Source organism: Kogia breviceps, chromosome 1 (assembly GCF_026419965.1).
Source record: "Kogia breviceps isolate mKogBre1 chromosome 1, mKogBre1 haplotype 1, whole genome shotgun sequence".
Classification (NCBI taxonomy): domain Eukaryota; kingdom Metazoa; phylum Chordata; class Mammalia; order Artiodactyla; family Physeteridae; genus Kogia; species Kogia breviceps.
Window position 1 is genome coordinate 75,018,071 of NC_081310.1, and position 21,454 is coordinate 75,039,524.

Consider the following 21,454-nt stretch of genomic DNA (forward strand, 5'->3'; position numbering starts at 1 on the left):
ATAATTCTCATTGCATCATTCATTTGGAAGTAATCACTGCTTTGTTAGGTCTCAGAAACGGTTTCCCACTGCTTTTTAATATTTAACTTTCTGTGTCTGTGTCTTTGGTACCCTCGGACATTAGGCCACCAGAGGAAAGGGGCTATGTCTTTTTGATGTTCAAGCCTCTTCAGCATCCAGCACCGTGCCTTGCACATAGTCGTTGCATTCAATAAATGCTTGTTAAGGAATCAGTGAAAGGATCCTTAGGAGGAAAGAATGAAGATGAAACATTTCTCTCACGATGAGAAAGAATATTTCTCAGTTTATGTCAGATATGAATCAGCTACTCAGCGTAAATTGTGCTTCTATATACTCACCAGGTGTAGAGAAATGCTTTGGCTGAGATTGAGAAATTCATCTCGGGAGAATAATATGGTGGGCGGGGATCTGAAAGCTCCGAACCGCGAGGAGGGGGCGGAGTCACAGAGAGTTGGAGCGTTTCTGTCCAATCAAAAGGAGAAGGTAGGAGCAGGAGTGGGAGATAAGGGGGAGCGGGAGATCGCGAATCCTGCCCAGTTACAAGAGCCAGCCTGCCGGAACAGCAGCTTCTCCGTTTAGGTGTTTCTGCCCAGGGAGAGCTGCCGATTCCGAAGCCGACTCCAGCAATGGCCTTTGCAAATCTACGGAAAGTGCTTATCAGTGATAGCCTGGACCCTTGCTGCCGGAAGATCCTGCAAGATGGAGGGCTGCAGGTGGTGGAAAAGCAGAACCTGAGCAAAGAGGAGCTGATAGCCGAGCTGCAGGTTAGGCGAGCGGGAGACAGACTAGGGCTGCGAGGCACCCTCCACGGACACTGGCTGACTAATTCCGGCCCAGCGTGCCCCACCCTCACCCCCATCGTTGGTGTCAGTCTTGGGGTCTCTCGAGATTGGGGGCTGGGAAGGGGGGAGGGAGAAGGAGGAGGGAGGAACAAAGGGCGGCAAGCTGCAGGATGCAAACTTTCCGTTCCGTTTGCAACCGCGTGTTTCACGTTGGCGTGCCTCCCGCCAGCATTGCAAAGCGCTGGCTGCTTCAGCTGGTCCTGCAGGCTGCCCGCGGGATGCCAGCGCGGCTTCCCAGGGCCGCTGCGCGCAGTGGCCCTGGCAGCCCGGCGCCGCCTCTCCCCACCTCGCGCGGGGACTCCGGGGGAGGGGCGCCAAAGTGGCTTCCCTGCTTGGAGCCCAGGGACCGGCGATCCTTCCCCAGCCAAGCCCTGGCTCGCCCAGCCAAGTCCTGCTTTCCCTGGGGGGGCCCCGGCGGAGTCCCAGCCTGTTCCGTGGCTGCTGGAGAAGCTGCAGGGAAGACGGCCCGGCTGGAGAGGCAAACGCCATACACGCCTTTCATCTGATGCAAGACTGCGGAGAGTTTTCACCGCCCCTCTGCAGCCTGGGAGCGCTCGGAGGAAAGAGGGGCGGGCCGGGGGCGCCCGAGATCTCCGCGCCGGCCACGCGGCAGTCGCCTCGGCCGCCTCTGTCCAGGCTTAGTCTCCGCCAGTGGGCTCGGCGGGGTCAGGAATGGCCAGATCGGACGAGATTCCGATCCCAAAGCCCCCAGGAAACGTATATTTCCTAGCAGATCTTTCTCAGGAACGTTATCACCGTTTGTGCAGTTTACTTCAGATCTTTCTCTAACTTGTTTGTAAAAATCCTGCGAGGTTTGGTGGCCTCTTCCTGCCTTATAACATTTATTTCGTGAACTCTTCACTCCAGTTTCTGCACTTCTTACTTCTGTACTGTGCCCAGCGCCCAGGTGTCTCTACCCGACCCGTCCGGATGTATTCTTCCCTGCCCCCGAACTCCCACACCCTGCAGTGTAGCCTCCTACCAACTTCAACCAGTCTCAGCGCGGATCCACCCTCTCCAGAGTCCCTTAAATCAAACCACAGAGGTGGCTACTGTTGCTTTAGCTGTGAGGCAATCGCATGGTCTTCATAACTGCCATTGTATCTCCTGCTGTGTTTCTCCATGGAACCCCTGCCGCTCTTCCCCCACCCCGTGGTATTGTATTCTGCCTCTGGCTTGTACACAGAGAAGTTTCTGACTGGTCTCTGTCTTTTTTTTTTTTTTTTTTGCCTGCGTTGGGTCTTCCTTTCTCCGTGTGGGCTTCCTCTAGTTACGGCCAGAGGGAGCTGCTCTTCGTTGTGGTGCTCCGGCTTCTTACTGCGTGGCTTCTCTTGTTGTGGATCGCGGGCTTCAGTAGCTGTGGCACGCAGACTCAGCAGTTTGTGGTGCACGGGTTTAGTTGTCCGCGGCATGTGGCATCATCCTGGACCAGGGCTCGAACCCGCGTCCCCTGCATTGGCAGGTGGATTCTTAACCACTGCGCCACCAGGGAAGTCCCTGGTCCCCGTCTTAAAGAAGCTTGTCAGCTAGTTAGGAGCCTGGCCAACACACGGTGAGACAAGTGACCAGATGACATAGTACTTGAGTGCTAAATGCAGCCTAGCCTTTGCCTGCTCCACTGCGTTGCAAATGGAGAGAAGCGGGTGATCAGACTGGACTCGGTGGGGGCCAAGGGCTCGGGACGTGATCCTTGGATTACCCTAGGACTGGGTGGGAAACAGGCATCTCACACGTGTCACCTCCTCTTCTGTGCAGATGGTATCAATGGCCCTGGCTCTGGGCAGTGGCCAGAAGGAAGTGGAGTGGTCTCTCTAGATTCTCACCTCCACCAGACCACCTGGTTGGGAAGAGTGGCCTGGACTTGGGGCTTTCCAGCTTTGTTATGGAAATTAAAATTCTGTACCCCGGGGTTAGGGTGGGTTGAGAGGGAGTGGTAAGTGTGGAACTGACTAGAATGGGAGGCCTTGGTCACTAGTGGAGGGTTTCCATGGTGTTGGGAGGTTGGCCGGGTGGGTGCTGGGAATCTGGGGCTGGAACTTGGAGGATGTTTTAAAGGCACTGAAAACTCCTGGCAGGAGAGGAGGGGTGTTTGTTGGCTACATTGTTGGGAGTTTTGGGAATGCCCAGTCTTCATGTCTGTCTTTGTAAAAAAACACTAGGTTCAGACTGCTGGTTAGTCTCCTTGGGCCACTGGAGGGTCCTCATATCCGCACTTGTCTCATTATTCTGCGTGGAGAGGTGCCTGGGTTAGTGGCCCCTGCCCTCCCCTGTTTAAACCTTTTTAATACTGAAAGAAACTGGAGCCCATTGCCTGAACCAGGCCTGGCCTCCTTTCCCACTCCTTGGTACTCTGGGCAGGCACAATTTATTCTCTCTCACTCTGTGGTCAGGAAGTACAATCATCCCCCAGAACCATGCTTTTCAGACTTGAAGCAAGTCACAGCTCATTAGTGGGTAATGAAATACATTTAATGGGTCATGATTAGCATTTAAAAAAAACAAAATAAGAAATATCAGAGAGCAGTGCAGATAGTAAGGCTAAGTATTGTGTCACGAAATTTGTTTCAATTATGTGCATGTTTGCGGTGTGTGTGGTATGTGAGTATAAAATCACAACTTAAACATGTGTTTCTTACTGTGGGTCTTAGTCAAAAGTTTGGAAAACACTGGCTTGGAGTAATAAAGCATCTTGTTTGGAACTCAACAAAACTCTTAGACTGTGTACCCCTCTTCTATCAGCAGATGTCACATCTTAAATAAGCCTAATATGCAGAAACATTTAAATCTTAGCATGTGTCAGTGGCTTTTAAACTTTGACCATGGCCCACAATAGGAAATTCATTTTACATTATAACTCACTATACACACACATGTGTACACGCATACACTAAAGTTTCATGAAAGAATACCCTTAACTATATGTGTTGCGTCCTGATATTTTCTTCTGTTTCATTAACTAGCAATGCTGGTCAGAATCCTCTAAACACATGCTGGTAATGCATTTAGTTTACTGAAGCACCTTTATTTCAGAATTTGAAGAAAGGAAAAGAAGGGAATAAAGTTTGATGCAAGAGTCCATGTTTTGAAAGCCTCTTTTAAAATGCAGATTTCTAGCCTTTACAGTAGGATTTGGTTTGCAAAAGTTAAATAACCATCTACTTAATCAAGATCACGCATATTGTGCCAAACAGCATCTACCTGCATTCTCTATAGCTGGGGAACATGATCTGGAGAGTCTCTCTGACTTCTCCTATCATGTAAGTCAGAAGCAGGAGCAATGCTAGAATCATCCCCAAGGCCAAGCCTGTTCTTGGTAAAGGAAGCATGTGTGAACTTGAGGAACGTGAATGGGTTTCCACTGCTGAGTTTGCATAGTTTGTCCGGAACAGCTGTAAATCCAGCGGAACAGTGGCCTGTTGTTTTCCAGCTCTGAAGCAGCTGGGGGACTGGGAGTGGGGAGGAAACCCAAGTGTAAGCAAATGCCTGTTCCAGCCTGCATTCTTATACAGATAGAGCACGCACAAAGCAGAGAACAGTAGACAGCAGAGTGGGTGCAGTGTTGAGATTCCCACTGCGGGAGTGCCAGAGAGGACCTTGGGGTGCTGCAGAAGAAAGTTATAATCGCTGCACATTGCAGGGAAGATGTGGGCGGATTTGCAAAGGACTGCAGTTTGCATAAGCAGAGGAGAGGAGTGGACGGCAGGGAGCCAAGTCTCAGAGGGATGACCTGGGGCCTGAGAAGGGGACGGGGCCTGGAGTGCAGGGGTTTTGAGGGATCAGCAGTAGGTAGGTTGGCACACAGGATCTCAGTAAATGCGTGCTGACTGAATAAATTCTGGTTTGTTTTTATTGCCACACCGTGTGGCTCAAGGAATCTTAGTTCCCCGACCAGGGATTGAACAGTGGAAGTGCAGAGTCCTAACCACTGGACCACCAGGGAATTCCCTTGAATGAATTAATTGATGATGTGTTTGAATGAGCAGGAACAGGGGTAGTTGAGAGTGTAAAGGGTCTTGAAAGCCCGTGAACTCTGGCCACAGGAATGCTCGGATCGTGTGGGACCAGCGTCTGCTGAATGGGAGTGTGCAGAGGCAGATCCCCACTTGGCATGGGTGAGCTCTGCATGTACATCTGTGCTGGTCTGACCGGAGGCTCTTCAGACTTCTTGGCTTCAGAGAAATCTGGGACACACCCTTGAGGGAAAAGTAGAGAGAGACTGCAGGATAAATCTCTGTAAGGGAGATCCTTCCACAGAGAGAGGTTGTGCTTGTTAAAGAAAAACACCCTGCTGTTTCTGGGCTTGTCCTCAGGGTCTGCAGGAATAGGGTGGACTCCTGGGGAGTCCGCATCCTCTTCTACAGCGGGTCTGTCCTGTGGGAAGCAGATTCCCAAGGTTTGAGGAAGGGCTGGCAGCTTGGGAGCTAGCATTCAAGGAGCATTCTATTCAGAATCACAGGCACAAAAGGCTTGGAGTGCCTGTGAAGGGTCCTCCATCCAGCTGTCTGCAGTCTGGCACAGCCCCCAGCCAATGAGGATGCATGAAGCATTCACACCTCCAGAGAAGTAATTCTGCAGCCTCCCTTGAACAATCATCCCAGTGTTGAGAAGCCCTCCAGGTCTAAATAGGCTGCAGCGTAAGCTTCATTCCTCTTCCATCCGTGGAGAGAAAAGAACTCTGTGCTCTCTCTGCATGTAACTTGTCCAAACTGGTTCCAAGGCTCTGGGCTTGCACACAGTAAACACAGTGTGGGTCCCCGCCCTAGGAGCCAGATGCCCATGGCCTTTCTCTGTCTCCAGAATCCGTGTGGTGGGAGGAGAAGAGAAAAGGTTCTCATGGGATCCATTTCCACTGGGGAAATGCAGCGTGGCTTACAGGTGTCAGATCAGATGTGGGAGGGACCCCAGGGGCCATCGGTTCCAATGCTCTTATGTTACAGAAGGAGACCAGGGTTCGGGGTGACATGACTTGGTACAGTGACCCAACTTGTCATTGCCAGCCCTAGGCCTAGAGCCCCAGCCTCCTGGTTCCCAGGTTGCTGCTTGTGCAGTGACCCTTGCTGCTTTCTCACCCACCTGGGACAGCCAGCTGGGGACAGAGTGTGTATTTGCTCACCTGCTCCATTTCCTGGGGATTCTCATTGGGTGTTTTGCAACAGTATCCTTATTCTGTAGAAGATACCACTGGATTCTGGATGAGCCTAAGGAAGATTGTCCTGGGGTCTGGCTTAGCCCAAGTAAAATGGCTATGATGAATCCAGAAAGTCTGATTTTTCACATAGGTATAGTCTTAGTCTAATCTTGCCTGGTTTTCCAAGTAACTATGGACAAGTTTAACTATTTTCTCCCCTTCCCCTTTCTTTGGTTTCTATTTTAGGAAATGTTTTTCTTTTAACAATTTTTTCTTTTATTCACTTCGTTTATTCATCTATTGAGTGCCTTCTGTGTACCAGGCATAGGGGCTTACAAAGTAGAATCCAATCGCACCTTTTCCCATCAGTAGCTCCGTGTCCAGTGGAGGAAGTGATGTCCATTGAGCGGGGCCAGATATCATGCCAGGCGTTGTACCTTCCTGTCTCATTTCTTCCTCACACACTTGAGGAGGCCGAAGCTCAGTCATAGCTTGTCAGGGCTGGAGCTTGGATGTGACCCCAAGCCTGAGTGATAGCGGGGGATTTCAGATGTGTGAGCGTAAACATGCCTTCCTTTCCTTGAGTGTATCCAAAGTCAGCCAGCCTGCAGGAACTCCCACTTTGGACAGAAGGGCTTTAGGAGGTCTCAAAGACCAACTCTGTGGATCCAGGTGTTTCTCCTTCTGCCTCAGGACTGCGAAGGCCTTATTGTCCGCTCGGCCACCAAGGTGACCTCTGATGTCATCAACGCGACCAAGAAGCTGCAGGTGGTGGGCCGGGCTGGCACGGGTGTGGACAATGTGGATCTGGAGGCTGCAACAAGGAAGGGCATCCTGGTCATGAAGTAAGTCGTGGAAGTGGTGGGGTGGTGGGGTGTGTGGCGACTGACCGTGCGGAGGAGGAAGCACCTGTAGTGAAAGCTGGGTCCGAGTTGGAAGGACTTCCAGGAGGCTGCCCGCTCCAGGCCAAGTCCAGACAGGGGGTCAGTGCTCACAGCTTAGCGGTGCCCCGGGTTTTTGACACAGAGGCTCTCTTTGTAACCTCAAAATACTTCACAAACCTGCCCCCTAGATGCTTGCACGCCTGCAGCCTGGTTGGGGAATCAGAAGAATGCTGGTGGATCTGTCTCAGTCCGTGCTTCAGCCCTGCCCTTCCCCCTCGGCTGTGTCATCTGGAGCCAGATTCTGTTGGCTCTGCTTGACTATGGTCTCCCTTGTGCAGCTGCATAACCTTTGCTAGTAGACGGACTCTCCCAGTCTCTCTCTTCCTCACTCCCCTGCACCCTTTGGGGGCCGGGAACCCAGTTTCTCTTTACTCCAGGGACAAGAGGGAAGGGGTCCCCTTTAGAGCTGTTTTTGCAGAAACCCAGGGCAAAGGTCATGGCAGCATGCCAGCGCTAGGCAACACTCATTTCCGGCTCCGGTCTGGCATGTAGGTGGTGTGGCAAGGTTAACCCCTTCCACTTCTCTGTCCTCGAGCCTTTCCTCTTCCCTCGGGAGCCTCATTGTCCTCAAGACTTTCCCCTCCCTTCCCTCCATAGGGTAGGGGTTAACCAACCCAATCGTCTGCCTGAGGTCAATATCCAACAGAAGAAATGTTAACCAATAACTCATCCTCCAATCTTGCCCTGGACCCAGAGGCACCAGCCCCCTGGTCCCCGCACCTCTTCCTGTATCCCATGTAGCCTGATCATTCGCTGGGCGAGACAGGAAGCCAGGTGTTCTTATGGAAAGACAGACTCTGAGAATCCTTGTTTGTTTTTGTTTTTGTTTTTGTTTTTGTTTTTGCGGTATGTGGGCCTCTCACCGCTGTGGCCTCTCCCGTTGCGGAGCACAGGCTCAGCGGCCATGACACACGGGCCCAGCCTCTCCGCGGCATGTGGGATCCTCCTGGACCGGGGCACGAACCCGCGTCCCCTGAATCGGCAGGCGGACTCTCAACCACTGCGCCACCAGGGAAGCCCCAAGAGATTCTATTTTTAAAAAGGTAAAAATCAAGATAAAAGGATTCTCAGACACATGCCGCGGAGAGGCTGGGCCCGTGTGTCATGGCCGCTGAGCCTGTGCTCCGCAACGGGAGAGGCCACAGTGGTGAGAGGCCCACGTACCCCCCCCCCAAAAAAAAAAGGGATCTCTTTACCTTTTTTCACCTTATAACCTTCATTTCCAGAGAAGAAAAGACCCAGTAGAGGGAAAGAAGGGTGAACACGTGTGTTAATAAATTATTCCAAGAGCAACAAGAAAAAGCCTTTGAGAAAAGAAAAATAGTTTCACGGGTATTATCTCCATTTTCCTTTCTGTAAGATGGGTAGAGTCAACATTACCCTATGATTTAACTTGTGAGGATGATTTCTCAGTGCAAAACTTATTGAGAAATAGGAGGAAAAGTCAAACAGGAGGAGATAAAAATATTAGCTTTGTTACTAAAAAGAAGCCAGGTTGGGCAAATTGATAAAGACCTGTGGGCAAGGGGCTGACCTCTGTATCTGTCATGAGTACAGCCTCGATAAGACTGATGGCATGAAACTAACACAACTGTGTAAAATCAACTATACTCCAATAAAAAAATTTTTAAAAAGATTGATGGCATGGAACAGCAAGGATTTGTACTTTCTGTAGGCAGGTAGATCCTAAAGTAAGAGGAGAGAGAGAGAAGGGCTGAGCCACACGTATCTCTCCCAATCTATTGAGATACTTCTCTGTCCTGGGAGAAGTGAGTTTGGGTAGAGAGATGAGTGTGTTTCTCGAATGGAGGTCCCTCCACAGGAAAACATAAAGCCAGGGCAAAGGGGTTTTCTTCCAGCCCTGGGGTTAGGGCAGGAGGGCATCACAGAGCCCAGGGCAGTGGCGTGGTGTTAGGGGTTTTCACTAAAAACAGGTAAGTTCAAAATGTTGGCGAGAATGTGGAGAAAAGGGAACCCTTGTACACTATTGGTGGGAATGTAAATTGGTGCAGCCACTGTGGAGAACAGTTGGAGGTTCCTCAAAAAACTAGAAAAAGAACTACCACATGACCCAGCAATTTCACTCCTGGGTATATATCCAAAGAAACCAAAAATGCTAATTCTAAAAGATAGGTGCATGCCAACGTTCATAGCAGCATTATGTACAACTGCCAAGATATGGAAGCAACCTGAGTATCCATCGACAGATAAATGGATAAAGAAGATGTTTTATTTATTTATATATATATATATATATATATATATATATATATATATATATATATATATATATATATATAATGGAATACTACTCAGCCATGAAAAGAATGAAATTTTGCCATTTGTAGCCACGTGGATGGTTTTGGAAGGTATTATGCTAAGTGAAATAAGTCAGACATAGAAAGACAAATGCTGTATGTTATCACTTACATATGGAATCTAAAAAATACAGCAAACTAGTGAATATAACAAAAAAGAAACAGATTCACAGATATAGAGAACAATCTAGTGGCTACCAGTGGGGCGAGGGAAGGGGGGAGGGGCAACATAGAGGTAGGGGGTTAAGAGGTACAAACTATTAGGTATAAAATAAGCTGTAAGGATATACTGTACAATGCAGGGAATATGGCCAATATTTTATGATAACTATAAATGGAGTGCAACCTTTAAAAATTGTGAATCACTATATTGTACATATATAATATTATACATCAACTATACTTCAATTTTTTTTTTAAATTAAAAAAACCCCATAAAACTAAACAAAACAAACAAAAAGAACAGGTAAGCTTATGGAGCAGGAGAGAGAACACAGCGTGCACTAGAGTCTTCCCACTGGGACAGGAATGGGAATCCTGTGTCTGGCTGACCGCTGTCCCCCATCTTTTTCCATCTTTAGCACCCCCAGTGGGAACAGCCTCAGCGCTGCGGAGCTCACCTGTGGGATGATCATGTGCCTGGCCAGGTAAGTCCCTGACTTCTGAGCAGAATCACTCTCTGTGGTCTGTCAATTATTATGACTCTCTAAGCAAACTGACCCCGAGAAACTTAGAAAGACTTCAACTTGGTGACAGCCAGGCTGCTAAGAACCTTCAAGGCCGTCAGTCCTCAACTGAACATTCATTACACAGGTTCTGGCACACCAAGGTCAGGTGGCTTCTCAGGTTGTTTGCAAACACACAGGATGTGCATGACTCTTACTGTACTGGGTGGTAAAATGACTGTATGAACACTGCTGTTGAACAGGCAGTGGGTCAGTGGGGGGGGCGGGAAGATGCTCTGGGTCCCTTCGCAGATCCGTAGATCCTTAAACCAAAGAACCCAGGCAGCCAGGACCCCTCACGTCACTACTCAGGCCTGAAATGTTCTGTGGCTGAGAAATGATTCTTTTCCCTTCTCAAGACCTGTTCTCCCTGCTGGGAGAGGAAGTGGAGGAGTTCACCTTTGTTCTAACTCTTCCCCAAGATTTCTACCTGAGATCTTAGGTATTCGCTGATATTCACTGGTCAGTGAAGAGGAGAGGAGGTTGGAGAAAGGGAAGAACAGGGAGAATTGCACAGCAGAAGGGACCCAGCCCGGAAGGGGTCCCTAAGCTGGCTGTCTGGATCTCCCAGAACATCTGGAGAAGTGTTGGGGCCTGATGCCCTTGGTGACACTTGTGCTATTAAATTCAGTGGTGGGTTTTTTTGGTTTTGGGGGGAGTGAGGGAGCAATCCCAGCGCAGCTTTCTAATTCTCTCACTTTTTTTCTGGAGGCGGTGCTTCCCTTGCGAGTCAGGATTAATCTTCCTCCTATTCCAAGACCAGCTTCACTTAAAGGAGTAGGCAAAGTGGTATGACTTAGGGGAAGCACCCTGTCGCCAGCCACTCATCATGACCTCACTCATCATCAAAACCAAGAAAGAAGCACCCCATGAGAAGGAATCACAGTCTCTCATAACCCCTGTGTGCTGGTTTAATCAGACCGCTTTCCCAGCAGGGCAGCGGTAGAGGGGGTGGGAAGTGTACACGGTAAAGTTGAGAGCATCGGGCAATGTGGGTGGAGAGCAGGCCTGAATGGGCCTCACGCTGGGGGACTTTGAACAGATTTTGCCTGTTCCTGAGGTGCTGGAGAAGAACAAGGACACGGAAAAAAAGAGAGGAGAACACAACAAATGTAGATTCCACTGTTCTGCCTGCTTTATTTTCTCTTGTAAGTCAGGCTGGCCTCCGTATAATTCTTGGGAGGTCCCTTGCCCGTGTCATGGTCCTCCCCAACTGGCCTGGTGAGGATCCCGAAATGTTGAAACCTGGGGAGGCACCACAGCCAGCTGGGTGGAGCGCCCAGAGGGAGGGTATGAGGGTCTCCTGTGCTCCGTGGTGCTGCACGCACACCTCTTAGATGGCACCTTGCAGTCAGGTGGGCAGAGGTCGGGAGGCCAGAGCTGGGGGCTCTGTCTCACTCGGTCAGAGGCATCTGATCTGGCTGGCTTTGCTGAGGAGGGAGCACTTCCTCAAGGCAAGTCATTGTCCTAAATGACATTCCTGAAATGAGGCCCCATGGGCCAGAGCAGTGAGATGGAGCTTCTTCCATGAATTTGTTACATAAGCTTTGCTGAGTTTACCCATGAGTTCGTGGGACTCTGATCGTAGAAGAGATTCCCATCAACCTCACCCTCAGATGGAAGTCTGTGTCCTGGTAACGTGTCGACAGGAAAGAATGCTTTTTATAAGAAGTCAGTGAAGTGGAAATACAGGAACAGTTATCTTGGAATCTCTTCTTTCTCACACACGCAGACATGCACACACTTCTGAATTTTGTGGCGGGCAGGAACGCCTGCATTTAAATACTTAGGAGGCTAACTGGTGGGGATGTCTTCCTTGGTTTTGACTCGATTCCGCTACTTCTAGTTGAGAGATGCTGGGTGAGGTATTTAACCCCCAGTGGCCACACCCCATCCCCATGCAGTTGTGAGCATTAAATGAGCTGATGTTTAAACATTGTTTCTTGTCTCTTCCTTTCTAGCTTCTGGAGAAGCCTGGAGGGCTTCTGGAGGGCCATGTCCCACATGACACATCTTGCCCTCTGACCTCTCACATTGCCCTAACTTCCTTTGTCCTCTCCAGAAAACACATAGAGACTCAGACCTCCATGTTGACCAATAGGAGGAGATAAGCTGTGGAGCGTGTGTGTGTGTGTGTGTGTGTGTGGTGAGGTTGTGTGGATGTTGGAAGTGTCTGGACTACACCACCCGCCCACCCCAGTCTAGCCTAACTCTCAAGAGAGAGTAAGTATTCAGCTGTCCCTTGATACAGTGGAAGATGTTGTAGGTTATAGCTCTGGGTGGAATAGGAAAATGGAAATTCTTGAATTTCTGGAACATTTGATGTTATCAAAATCCACCAATACCCCATTTCATTATCCCTACAAACCCTGGAGGATTAGCTATTGCTTTTTACATGCCCAGAGTCACTCAGGCTGATACTCCAGCCGCTGAGATGGACTCAGAACCTCCTCCCAGACACCTAGCTGGAGACAAATCCCAGGGCTCCAAGTCAGGTCTTGCCAAGGGTCTCCCCCCGCTACCCTCCCTTGACCATCCTCGGTGTTTCTGAACCTAAGCCCCCCAGACCCAGCTTGAGCTTGGTTCCCTGGGGGGATGCCCGGCAGAAGTAGTGTCTGTACAGCCCTCACTTTGTGCCTCCTTCCTGGGCTGGCAGGGTCTGGGTGGGCCCGCTGACTTTGTCTGTCCTTGCAGGCAGATTCCCCAGGCGACGGCTTCCATGAAGGACGGCAAATGGGAGCGGAAGAAGGTGAGCAGCCGGCCTTGCCTCACCCCACCTGGCTGGGCGCCCGAGGTCCACTCTGGGTGCTGACTTCCGCTTCTTCGCCTGTTTGCAGTTCATGGGAACAGAGCTGAATGGAAAGATCCTAGGAATTCTTGGGCTGGGCAGAATTGGGAGAGAGGTGGCCACCCGGATGCAATCCTTTGGGATGAAGGTAAGAGGTCACCAGACCACTTTGATGTGGGGCTTCCCATAGCAATTTTGGAGGAGGCAGCTTGGCCTGAGAGAAGCTAAAGGCTTTGCCCTAGGAGGGCCTGACTCCCCCCCCACCCTTAGAGCCCCTGAGTGAATGGATGGCGAAGCCAGGGAGGGAGGGAACATTGGCCTGCTGATCTAGACCCTTGAATTCAACATCTGGGAATGCTTGGTGGAGGTCCTTCAGCTCTGGGGTGAGTAATTGCCTTGAGTCCCCATGGAGCTGAGAGGGGTCTTGTATCCTGCCCTTCCTTTCCTCCCCTTCTGCGAGGGCCTCCTTGTTTTGCTGCTTCTGTCTTCTGTGATAATTCAGAAAACAGGAGCAAATTTATAACCTTAAAACAGAGCAATTGTCCATCTGTCTTCTAGCTCCCTTCCATAGTCCAGAAGAGATTGAAAGGTGCTTGCCTATATGCTGTGAAATGATCGTGGAGCCCACGGTGGCCAAGAGAGCTCACACATCTCTCAGAAATCATCCCTGACCCCCCACCGCCCACCGGGGCTCTCTCTTATCCTATGCTGGGAGCTCAGTAGTTCTTCTGGTTGAGGGAGGGGTGTCATCAGTAGCAGTGCCACCCCCAGCCCCCGGGGCCAATCCAGGAGACCTTGCCAAGGCGGGAGGCCATTCAGCCAAGAGAGGAAGCCCACAGGACTGCCCGGGTGGGCCAGAGAGGTGTGGCAGCTGGGTCGGCTGGTGGCCGTCTCCATGTTTCCTGTGACTGTTGAGGGAAGGATTGTGGGTTCAAACTGCAGCCAGGAAAGCTTTAGTTAAACATTAAGGAAAATGGTTTTGAAAATCAGATCATTTCAGTTCTAGAAAAACTTACATAGAGCTGCTATGGAATTGTCCCTTTTTCCCTTTCTCCTTCCTTTCTGTATGTCCCTCTCACCCTTACTGCGTTAGAAGAGACTTTATAGATTGACCCTTAATTTTATGTCGACCTCTGGAGTTTGTAAGTTTTCGCTAAGGGCTCGCAGTAAATGGACGATGGACAAGAACCAGGTGGGCATCCCATTGTACCACAATCCACATCTTCTCTCCCCTGCCTCTCCTTCCCACCCGATTAATTAAAGTCAGCCAGACATCGTTTCTAAGCGCCCCCCCCCCCCCCGGCACTGGGAACGGTGGGGACATTTTTCTGGCTCCCTGTGAGAGGTGGGTGTGGCCCAGCAGGATCCATTGATCATGGAAACAAACCAAAGCCATGTCCTTTGTGCAAGGGTGGTTGTGCAGGGGTGGTGAGGTGCCATAAGCCACAGGGGGCACTTTCTCCTTTTTCCTCATTTGTGAGGGATCAAGGTAAAGGTTCAGCTCATGAAAATTTCTGATCATCAAAAAGCAGGGGTCTGGGGCTTCCCTGGTGGCGCAGTGGTTGAGAATCCGCCTGCCGATGCAGGGGATACGGGTTCGTGCCCCGGTCCGGGAAGATCCCACGTGCCGCGGAGCGGCTGGGCCCGTGAGCCATGGCCACTGGGCCTGCGCGTCCGGAGCCTGTGCTCCGCAACGGGAGAGGCCACAACAGTGAGAGGCCCGCATACCACAAAAAAAAAAAAAAAAAAAAGCAGGGGTCAGGGTGAAGTAAAACTCAGGGCACAGGTAACCAAACAGGTGAGCGTTTCATTGATGGTGCAGTGACTTTGGGATGGTTGCCAGGCCCAGCAGCCACTCTGTCACGTGCACTCCCCTTCCGCACGGTACCACAGCACACCAGGCTCTTCTAGCTCAGGAACACTCATTGTCAAGGACTTGTGACTTTGGCAGTGACTTAAGTCAGACAAGAAGTCCCACCTCATGTCTTGAATAATTGAAGTGATGGATAAGATAAGCTTGTCTCTTCCTTTGGCACCACTCAGCTACTTAACCGCTGCCAGGGCTGCTTCCTAGAGGCACAGAGGGATGTAGGATCTTGAGCGTCAACAGCGGAGGTGACTGACAGGGCCCAGCTCAGAGATGCCTAGAGCCTGCTTATGAGTGTTAATCTGGGTCTCTCGCATAGCACTCACCACATGTCCACATGTTTTATTCCCAGCATGGTTTTGAGGATGTGGGTGCCGTGTTTGTGTTGCCGCATGTAGCTGCTTCGCTGGGGGTTTCTTCTGTCCAGATGTCTCTGGAGGGTTACTCTAGACTGTCTTGCTTCTGGGACATGCTCTTTGAAAACCCCAAACACACCTAGGGATATCCCCCCAACCCCAGCCCCTCAAGAGCAGCCTGGCTCTTGTCCTTTCCCACTGGTCCAAGTGGTGTCTCTTCGTGCTCAGCTGCTCACGTTGACTCAGCTCCTTAACATGTTTCCAGGTCCCAACACATTCTTAATCTCGTCTCAGGGCAGCAGATCACTGACCTGCATCATCTGAACCTCGGTTCAAGCAGTTGTGGAGAGCAAGATTTGCTAAAGGGCAAGGAAGGAAGATTCTTGAACAAATTGTAAAAGAGATGATTTATCAGCATCCAAACAGGACGCTGTCTGGTTAGCGTTTACGAAACACAAGTTGTTTCAAACCAGTCTTGGTCTCTCTTTGGAAATCAGTATTAAACTGGTAATATCATGGGACTCCCTAGATGTCATATATCTTGACTACTTAAAATTATGTTGTATTCATGTAATAAGTCAGTGCATTCTCATAAAAACTGAAATATAGATAAAGGTCTCCTAGATGACCATACCAATCAGTTTCCTCACAGGTAATGTCAGTTTGATCTGTGTCATCTCAGATTTTTTCTATGCATTTATATGGAATGCATACCGTTCTATGCCTATAGAGGAGTTCTACTTCTAGAGAGAATGGAATATTGTGCGTGTTGTTAGGATAAAAACATATGTCTTGGAATAAATAAATCTACTGTATTTTAAAAATTGTTGCATGGAATTCCTTTGTAGGGATAAATTGCTTTTATTTGGCTATTCCCTCAGTGATGGACATTTAGATTGTTTGCAGATGTGGACTTTGGCAAGCGTTGGTGAGGTCTTTCATGATACCTTGGGGTTAAGATGGAGACCGTGAGCGTGGTGCTAAGGGTTTAGTAACTGGTTGAAAGATGGATCCGATTCAGTCTGTAGGGAGATTGTACAGGATGGTGCAGGGCTCTGCCTTGTCCACCATTCTCATCAACAGCCTGGATGATGTGTCATTTGTGGATGACAGGAAGCAGGGAGAAAGGTAGTTAATACTTAAGAGTGCTGAATCAGGTCCTAAAAGACATTCGAAGTCTAGAATAGTTGGGCACTCTAGTAGAAACTTTGTTTGGGATACATCAGTGCCCTACATATGAGCCTCCAGAGCAACTAGACTTGGGTGTAGAGGTGAGTATAAAAGGCTTTTTCTAGGGGAGGAGGCCTTTGTTTGACAACAGTGCAGCGTGGTTAACAGTGAGTGATATGATTGATAGAAAAGTTTATGTGACTTTTGGCAGCATTAAAAGAAGTATGACATTCAGAGCAAGGGAGGTGACATTCTTCATGCTGTGTACTGATCAGCCCCTGTGTGAGTATTTGAGCAGTCAAAGACCCCAAGTTCTGGGAGACTGTGAAAGCCTTGGAGACAGAGGGTGATGGTGAGGGAGCTCATGTCTGTGTTTCCTAAGAAAGGGCTGAAGGCACTGGGGTCACTGAGCCCATCAAGACTTGGGAGTCATAGTGGAGGCCTTCAAATAGCTAAATAGAAGTCCTATAGAAGGGTCACGCTCTCTAAGAAATAGATCCAGGGAGGACCACTAGGTGTAAGCTGGAGAGGCAGAGCTACAGAGCTGGCCCCCAATGGAATGAATGGTCTCAGGAGAGAGTGAGTCCTGCATCTCTGCAGATATACCTGCAAGACCGGATAACCACTTGGCCAGCATGTGAAGAGGAGGTGTGAACATAGACGCAGATGCCCTGTGAGCCCTGATGTCTGTGAACATCCATCATCCCAATGGGCTACCACTTTCTCTAAACTGTGAAATGGTCCTGGCAGTGAGTTTACTGTGTGGTCCTAGGCAATGGTGTCAAATTATTAAGGACTGAGTTTGTTACAGTAACTTGGGAGAACAACCTGATTAAAGACATAGTGTGGACCAGTAGTCATAGGGGACACTTTGAGTAGTTCTGGCTGGGCTGGCTCCGGCGAAACAGCAAAGCTTGTAAAGGTTATCTTCATCATCCTCTTCTCTCCTGGCACCTGGGGTCTTATCCTGTTCCTGATCTGTCACCAGGCTGTTAATCACTAATTAGGCTGCTAATGGACAACTATTATCTGACCCTCTCTAAGGTATCAGGATTTAAACTATCCGAAACTACTCTTCGGATAGTTTCATTTTGTTACAAGGAAAATGTTTTGGTGAAGAGTGTGTGCAAAAAAAAAAAGTGTAACAGATGAAATCATGGTTTTCCCCGTTTTTCCAACATGCCCAGGGAAAATGTCCTCCCTAAGCAAACTGGACTGTGAAAGCGGGAAACCATTCATGGCTTTCTCTTGTGTGACTGAACAGGCATCAAAACAGATGCACGGTTTTCATTTTCACCAATACTAAAAAGTGTAGCTGATGCAGGACCTCTGTCTACCGTTCTTGCTCCAGGTGACAACAGTATCTGCTCTTCTAGGGTCATGGAACTCCTCCAGACTTGGGGAAGTCTCAGCTCCTACATTATGAGCCCCAGTATCACTGATCCTACCTGGCCTCGTTTTGAGTTTATACTTCAACATGATACTTTCAGATATATGGTGGCTGGGTGAAAACTATTTCCCTGGTAAAACTGTTACTTTTATAAATGTGTAGAATAAAAGCTATTAAATAGTTAAAAAAAAAAAAAAAAGGTCTCCCGTTCGTATCACAGGAGCTATAAGGAGAGACCTTCTTGGGCTCAGATACTGGGGGTGGATCACCCCTTTCCCTTTCTTTCTTTGTGACTGTCTGGTCACTTAAGGAAGGGGGAACTTAGCCAGGTGGGGATCGGTGGGGGAAGAGCCCACTTATGCCAGCACAGGCCTAGAAGGAGCCTTGGTTTCCACCTTAGAGCAACTGCTGTCTTTGCTTTGAGCCACAGGTGCAGATGTGGATTTCAGGATAATTCTAGCAGCCTGCAGCCTGCTGGTGTTCTGAATCATCTGGGTCTTACGCTCTGTAATGTTCTTTCTGCTTGAAACTTTTTTCTCAATAGTGTTGCTGGATAACAGGTCATAACTCTGGAGGCTCAACTCATTCAAGCTGGCCTGTCCCCTAGAATGGGTCAAGAGACCCCAGCCAGCCAGGGGCTGAGCCTTCCACTTTCTTTTCAGGGTGTTCTGTGAGGAGCAGACCGGCATCTCTTAACAGTTTCTTTGTGGCCAGTGTTGTGATGAGTCTGACGTTAGCCCAGAGGGATGGACGTTGATCCCGAGGCACCAGTTGTCACCGATTCTTTCAGGTCCTGCTAATATTTACTGAGATCTGCTGTGTTAGATACTGTGCTTACAATGACCCTCTGGGGTCAATATTATTACCCCAGTTTTACAGATAAGGAAACTGAGGCCCAGGGAGGTTATGTGATATGCTCGAGATAACAGGACGAGTAGGGGGTGGAGTCCAGCTCGGACTCTGGGCCTCCTGAGCTTCAGTCTGGTGTTCTTTGCCCCACTCCACCACCGCCGTCTTTATTCCTGATCCCTGCTGGTTAATCAGTCCCTGCCCCATGTCCCTGCGCTCAGCCATTCGCAGGACAGGCAGCTGCCATCTCAGTCTGGTACCTGGAATTCCTAGTGCCCTAGAGCGGTGATTTTCAAATATTTTCAGATATAGAATAAAGACCTGGGGTGTGGGCCCAGAAAGACAGGCGGTGGGGCTCTGGGCCTTCGCCTCTGCACCTTTGAATTGATCTGGTTTTATACTGAGTTTCCGTGTAAGGCTTCATCGTGTTGGGGGAGAGCACCAACGCTAAGCCCGAAGATTGGCTCTGGGGTAGAGAGAGAACATGACCGTCAGGCTCCCCTGTTGGAGCCCCTTTACCTTGAAGGCCTCCTTGCCCTCCTCCGTCCACGGTCAGCCAGGCACCGAGAACAGCATGCTCAGCCTCCCGAGGCTGCCTTCTAGCACGGCAGCTAGGAGGTCACCCTGGAGCACCGCTTGAAGAGCTAGGGTTCCCCTGCTGCCTCCACATCAGGAGTCCTGGGATGGGGTGAGGGGGGCACCCCTTTATGCACCTCCCCAAGGCTCCTCTCTAGGAATAATAGATGTGTGTAACCGCGAGTGCCCTGACTAATGCACACGAGGACATCTGACCTATCCAGGATACATTAGGACCCGACTCCGGATTGGTCTCCCGGGCCCAATATCACCCTTTTTATCTCTGGCAATGGGGTCCCCTGATATAAGAACCCCGGCCCTTAGTTGAGTTCAGCTCCTGTCTGCCCTGGGTCTTTTGAGTGAAAAATGAGAACAGGGTAGAATTCTTCCCCTGCAGTGGTCTGCAGATGAACGAGGTACTGTTTCTCTGTGAAAGAAAGCTGAGCCGGGGCCTGCTAACCACTGTGGCAGATGCTTATCCCGCCTCTTCCCCCCACCCCACGCCGTCCACTTCCCTTTAGTCCCAGGCAGCTGCAGCGGAGGCACTGGGCCAGGCTTGGCCTGCAGGACTCTTCCTCCCGGCAGCCCCATGCTGCTTCTTGGCTCCTAGGAGGCCAGAGCCAATAGCGTTGCATGAACCCCCTCCGTCGGGCTTGGCTGTGTGACCTCCGTTGGTGTCCCTGTCCTCTTCCTGCTCCACATGAGGAAAAGTACATCTGGCTTAGAAATGAATGGGGCTGTTGTTCCAACCAGCCTCAGAGCCCATGGACAAAGAAGACTTGTGAGAACAAGGGCAGGATCCTCTCCCCACGAGAAACGAGGAGGTTACCTCTGGGGGAATGGCCATGTGGGGCTGAGGCGGTCCCGAGCTCAAGATCCTGCAGGGCGTCGGGGAGGCAGCCTCTTTCTCCCAAACCTCTGCCGGAGGTCAGAGTGGGACCCACCTGGTGTTTTTTGTCCCACAAGGCTGATGATGAAGAATGTGGTCCAAAAGCAACACCTTGTTCATAACCGTTTTCAGTTTCTTCTCTAGGAGTGCTGACTTGATATAGCAATCTTCTGTGCCATTATTTTCTCAAATAACTTGTATATTTCCCTGATTTCAAAAGAAATTCATGATCAGTGGGGGAAAGTTAAACGAGCGTAGGAAAGCACAAAGGAGAAAAATTAATCCTACCACCTAGAGATGACCAGTGTTGAAGTTCTCTCTGTTTGTTTTTGTTTAATCCTGGGCCAACTCGGAACATTTTCTCAGGGCTAAGGGAGCTTTCTTATCATGGAATGTTGAATTGTTGGAAGTCAGAGCAGGGGGTGACTTTGAAATCATCCACCTGCTTCTTTACGTAGAGTTGAGGACCCAGGTCCGGAGGCACTGACTTGCACCTTGACACACAGTCGACATTGACTGAGGCAGGACTCGGGTCCAGCTCCTGGTTCACTGGTTCAGAGGCCGTATCCTGGGTCCTGCCAGCCTACCCAGCTCAGTTGGCTGTCCGGCCTTCTTGGGGACATCCATGCCTTTGAGACGTGGGCCAAGCCCATGGAGAGAGCCCTGGGAAGGCTTCCTGGCAGACCAGAAAGTGGGTAGGTCTTCGCTGTTGCAAGGGGTGGATGCTTCTCACCTGGTTGCACATGCATCCCTGCTGCTTGTGCTGCCTTGGCAACCTTTAAAGCATTGCCCCTGCTGAGAGGTGTGTGGCTGACACCCAAGATTCCTTCTGATGTGGGAGAGATGTTTCCATCTCATTCTACTCCTGTTTTCTCAGGTGGGGCTGTGGGCTGCTCACTCCACCCCTGATTAGAGGGTAGGCGTTAAGAGTGCAGGCCCTGGAGTCAGAATACTTGTGCCCCAGCTCTACCACTTGCTACTCTTAGGACCTTGGCGAAATCATTTAACCTCCACCTTAGTTTCCTCATATGTAAAGCAGGGAAATAATAGTACCTAAGGAGGTTTGAGACGCATAGTGAATGCTAAAGATGTTTGCCGTTATCAGCTATGAGTCTGTGTCCTTTCTTCCCTCTCCTGAGCTTTGTCTTCTCCAACTTTCTCTCTTCCTATCCATATGTGATGACCTTTAGCTGATTTCATAGTGTTGATGAAGTTTACACCCCCGAGTTTCTTGTCTGTCGCCATCTCCCAGGAGTCAAACTTCCCTCCCTCTCCGCAGCCTCAGGGAGGTCCCTCTGCTTTGGGGGCCCACCCCCTCCCCTGCCAGCCCAGACCAGGCTTCTTTCTGGGTCCTCCCCACCCATGGTGCCTTTATGTCTCACTTTCCTCCTCTTGATGTCCTTCCCCACCCCAGTCAAACCTGCCTTGTTGAAACGATTTGTCATTAGTCATGTATACCTCTCTGCACGATGAGTCACCAAGTTACGCCTTCCAAAACGAGACACGCTTTAAGTCTGGTTAAAAGAAATTTCAAGAGAGGGGACAGTACTCTCCCTGCTGGCGTCAGCACTGGTGTCTCACCCTCTTCCCC

The 21,454-nt window shown here is 49.9% G+C and overlaps 1 protein-coding gene across 2 annotated transcripts in view; it reads left to right on the plus strand.

The window, feature by feature from the left end:
- The first annotated feature begins 493 nt into the window (after positions 1–493).
- Positions 494–21,454, plus strand: part of PHGDH (phosphoglycerate dehydrogenase) — a 31,142-nt gene continuing 10,181 nt past the window's right edge. The window contains exons 1-5 of one of the 2 annotated variants that reach the window (XM_059058999.2): positions 494–785; positions 6,685–6,836; positions 9,835–9,900; positions 12,673–12,727; positions 12,816–12,914. In XM_059058999.2, the coding sequence (XP_058914982.1) occupies positions 648–785; positions 6,685–6,836; positions 9,835–9,900; positions 12,673–12,727; positions 12,816–12,914 (510 nt within the window). In that variant the 5' untranslated portion in view covers positions 494–647. Of the gene's footprint in view, positions 786–6,684; positions 6,837–7,063; positions 7,979–9,834; positions 9,901–12,672; positions 12,728–12,815; positions 12,915–21,454 lie in introns of those variants that run through there. The other variant, XM_067034206.1, reaches the window with a different exon arrangement.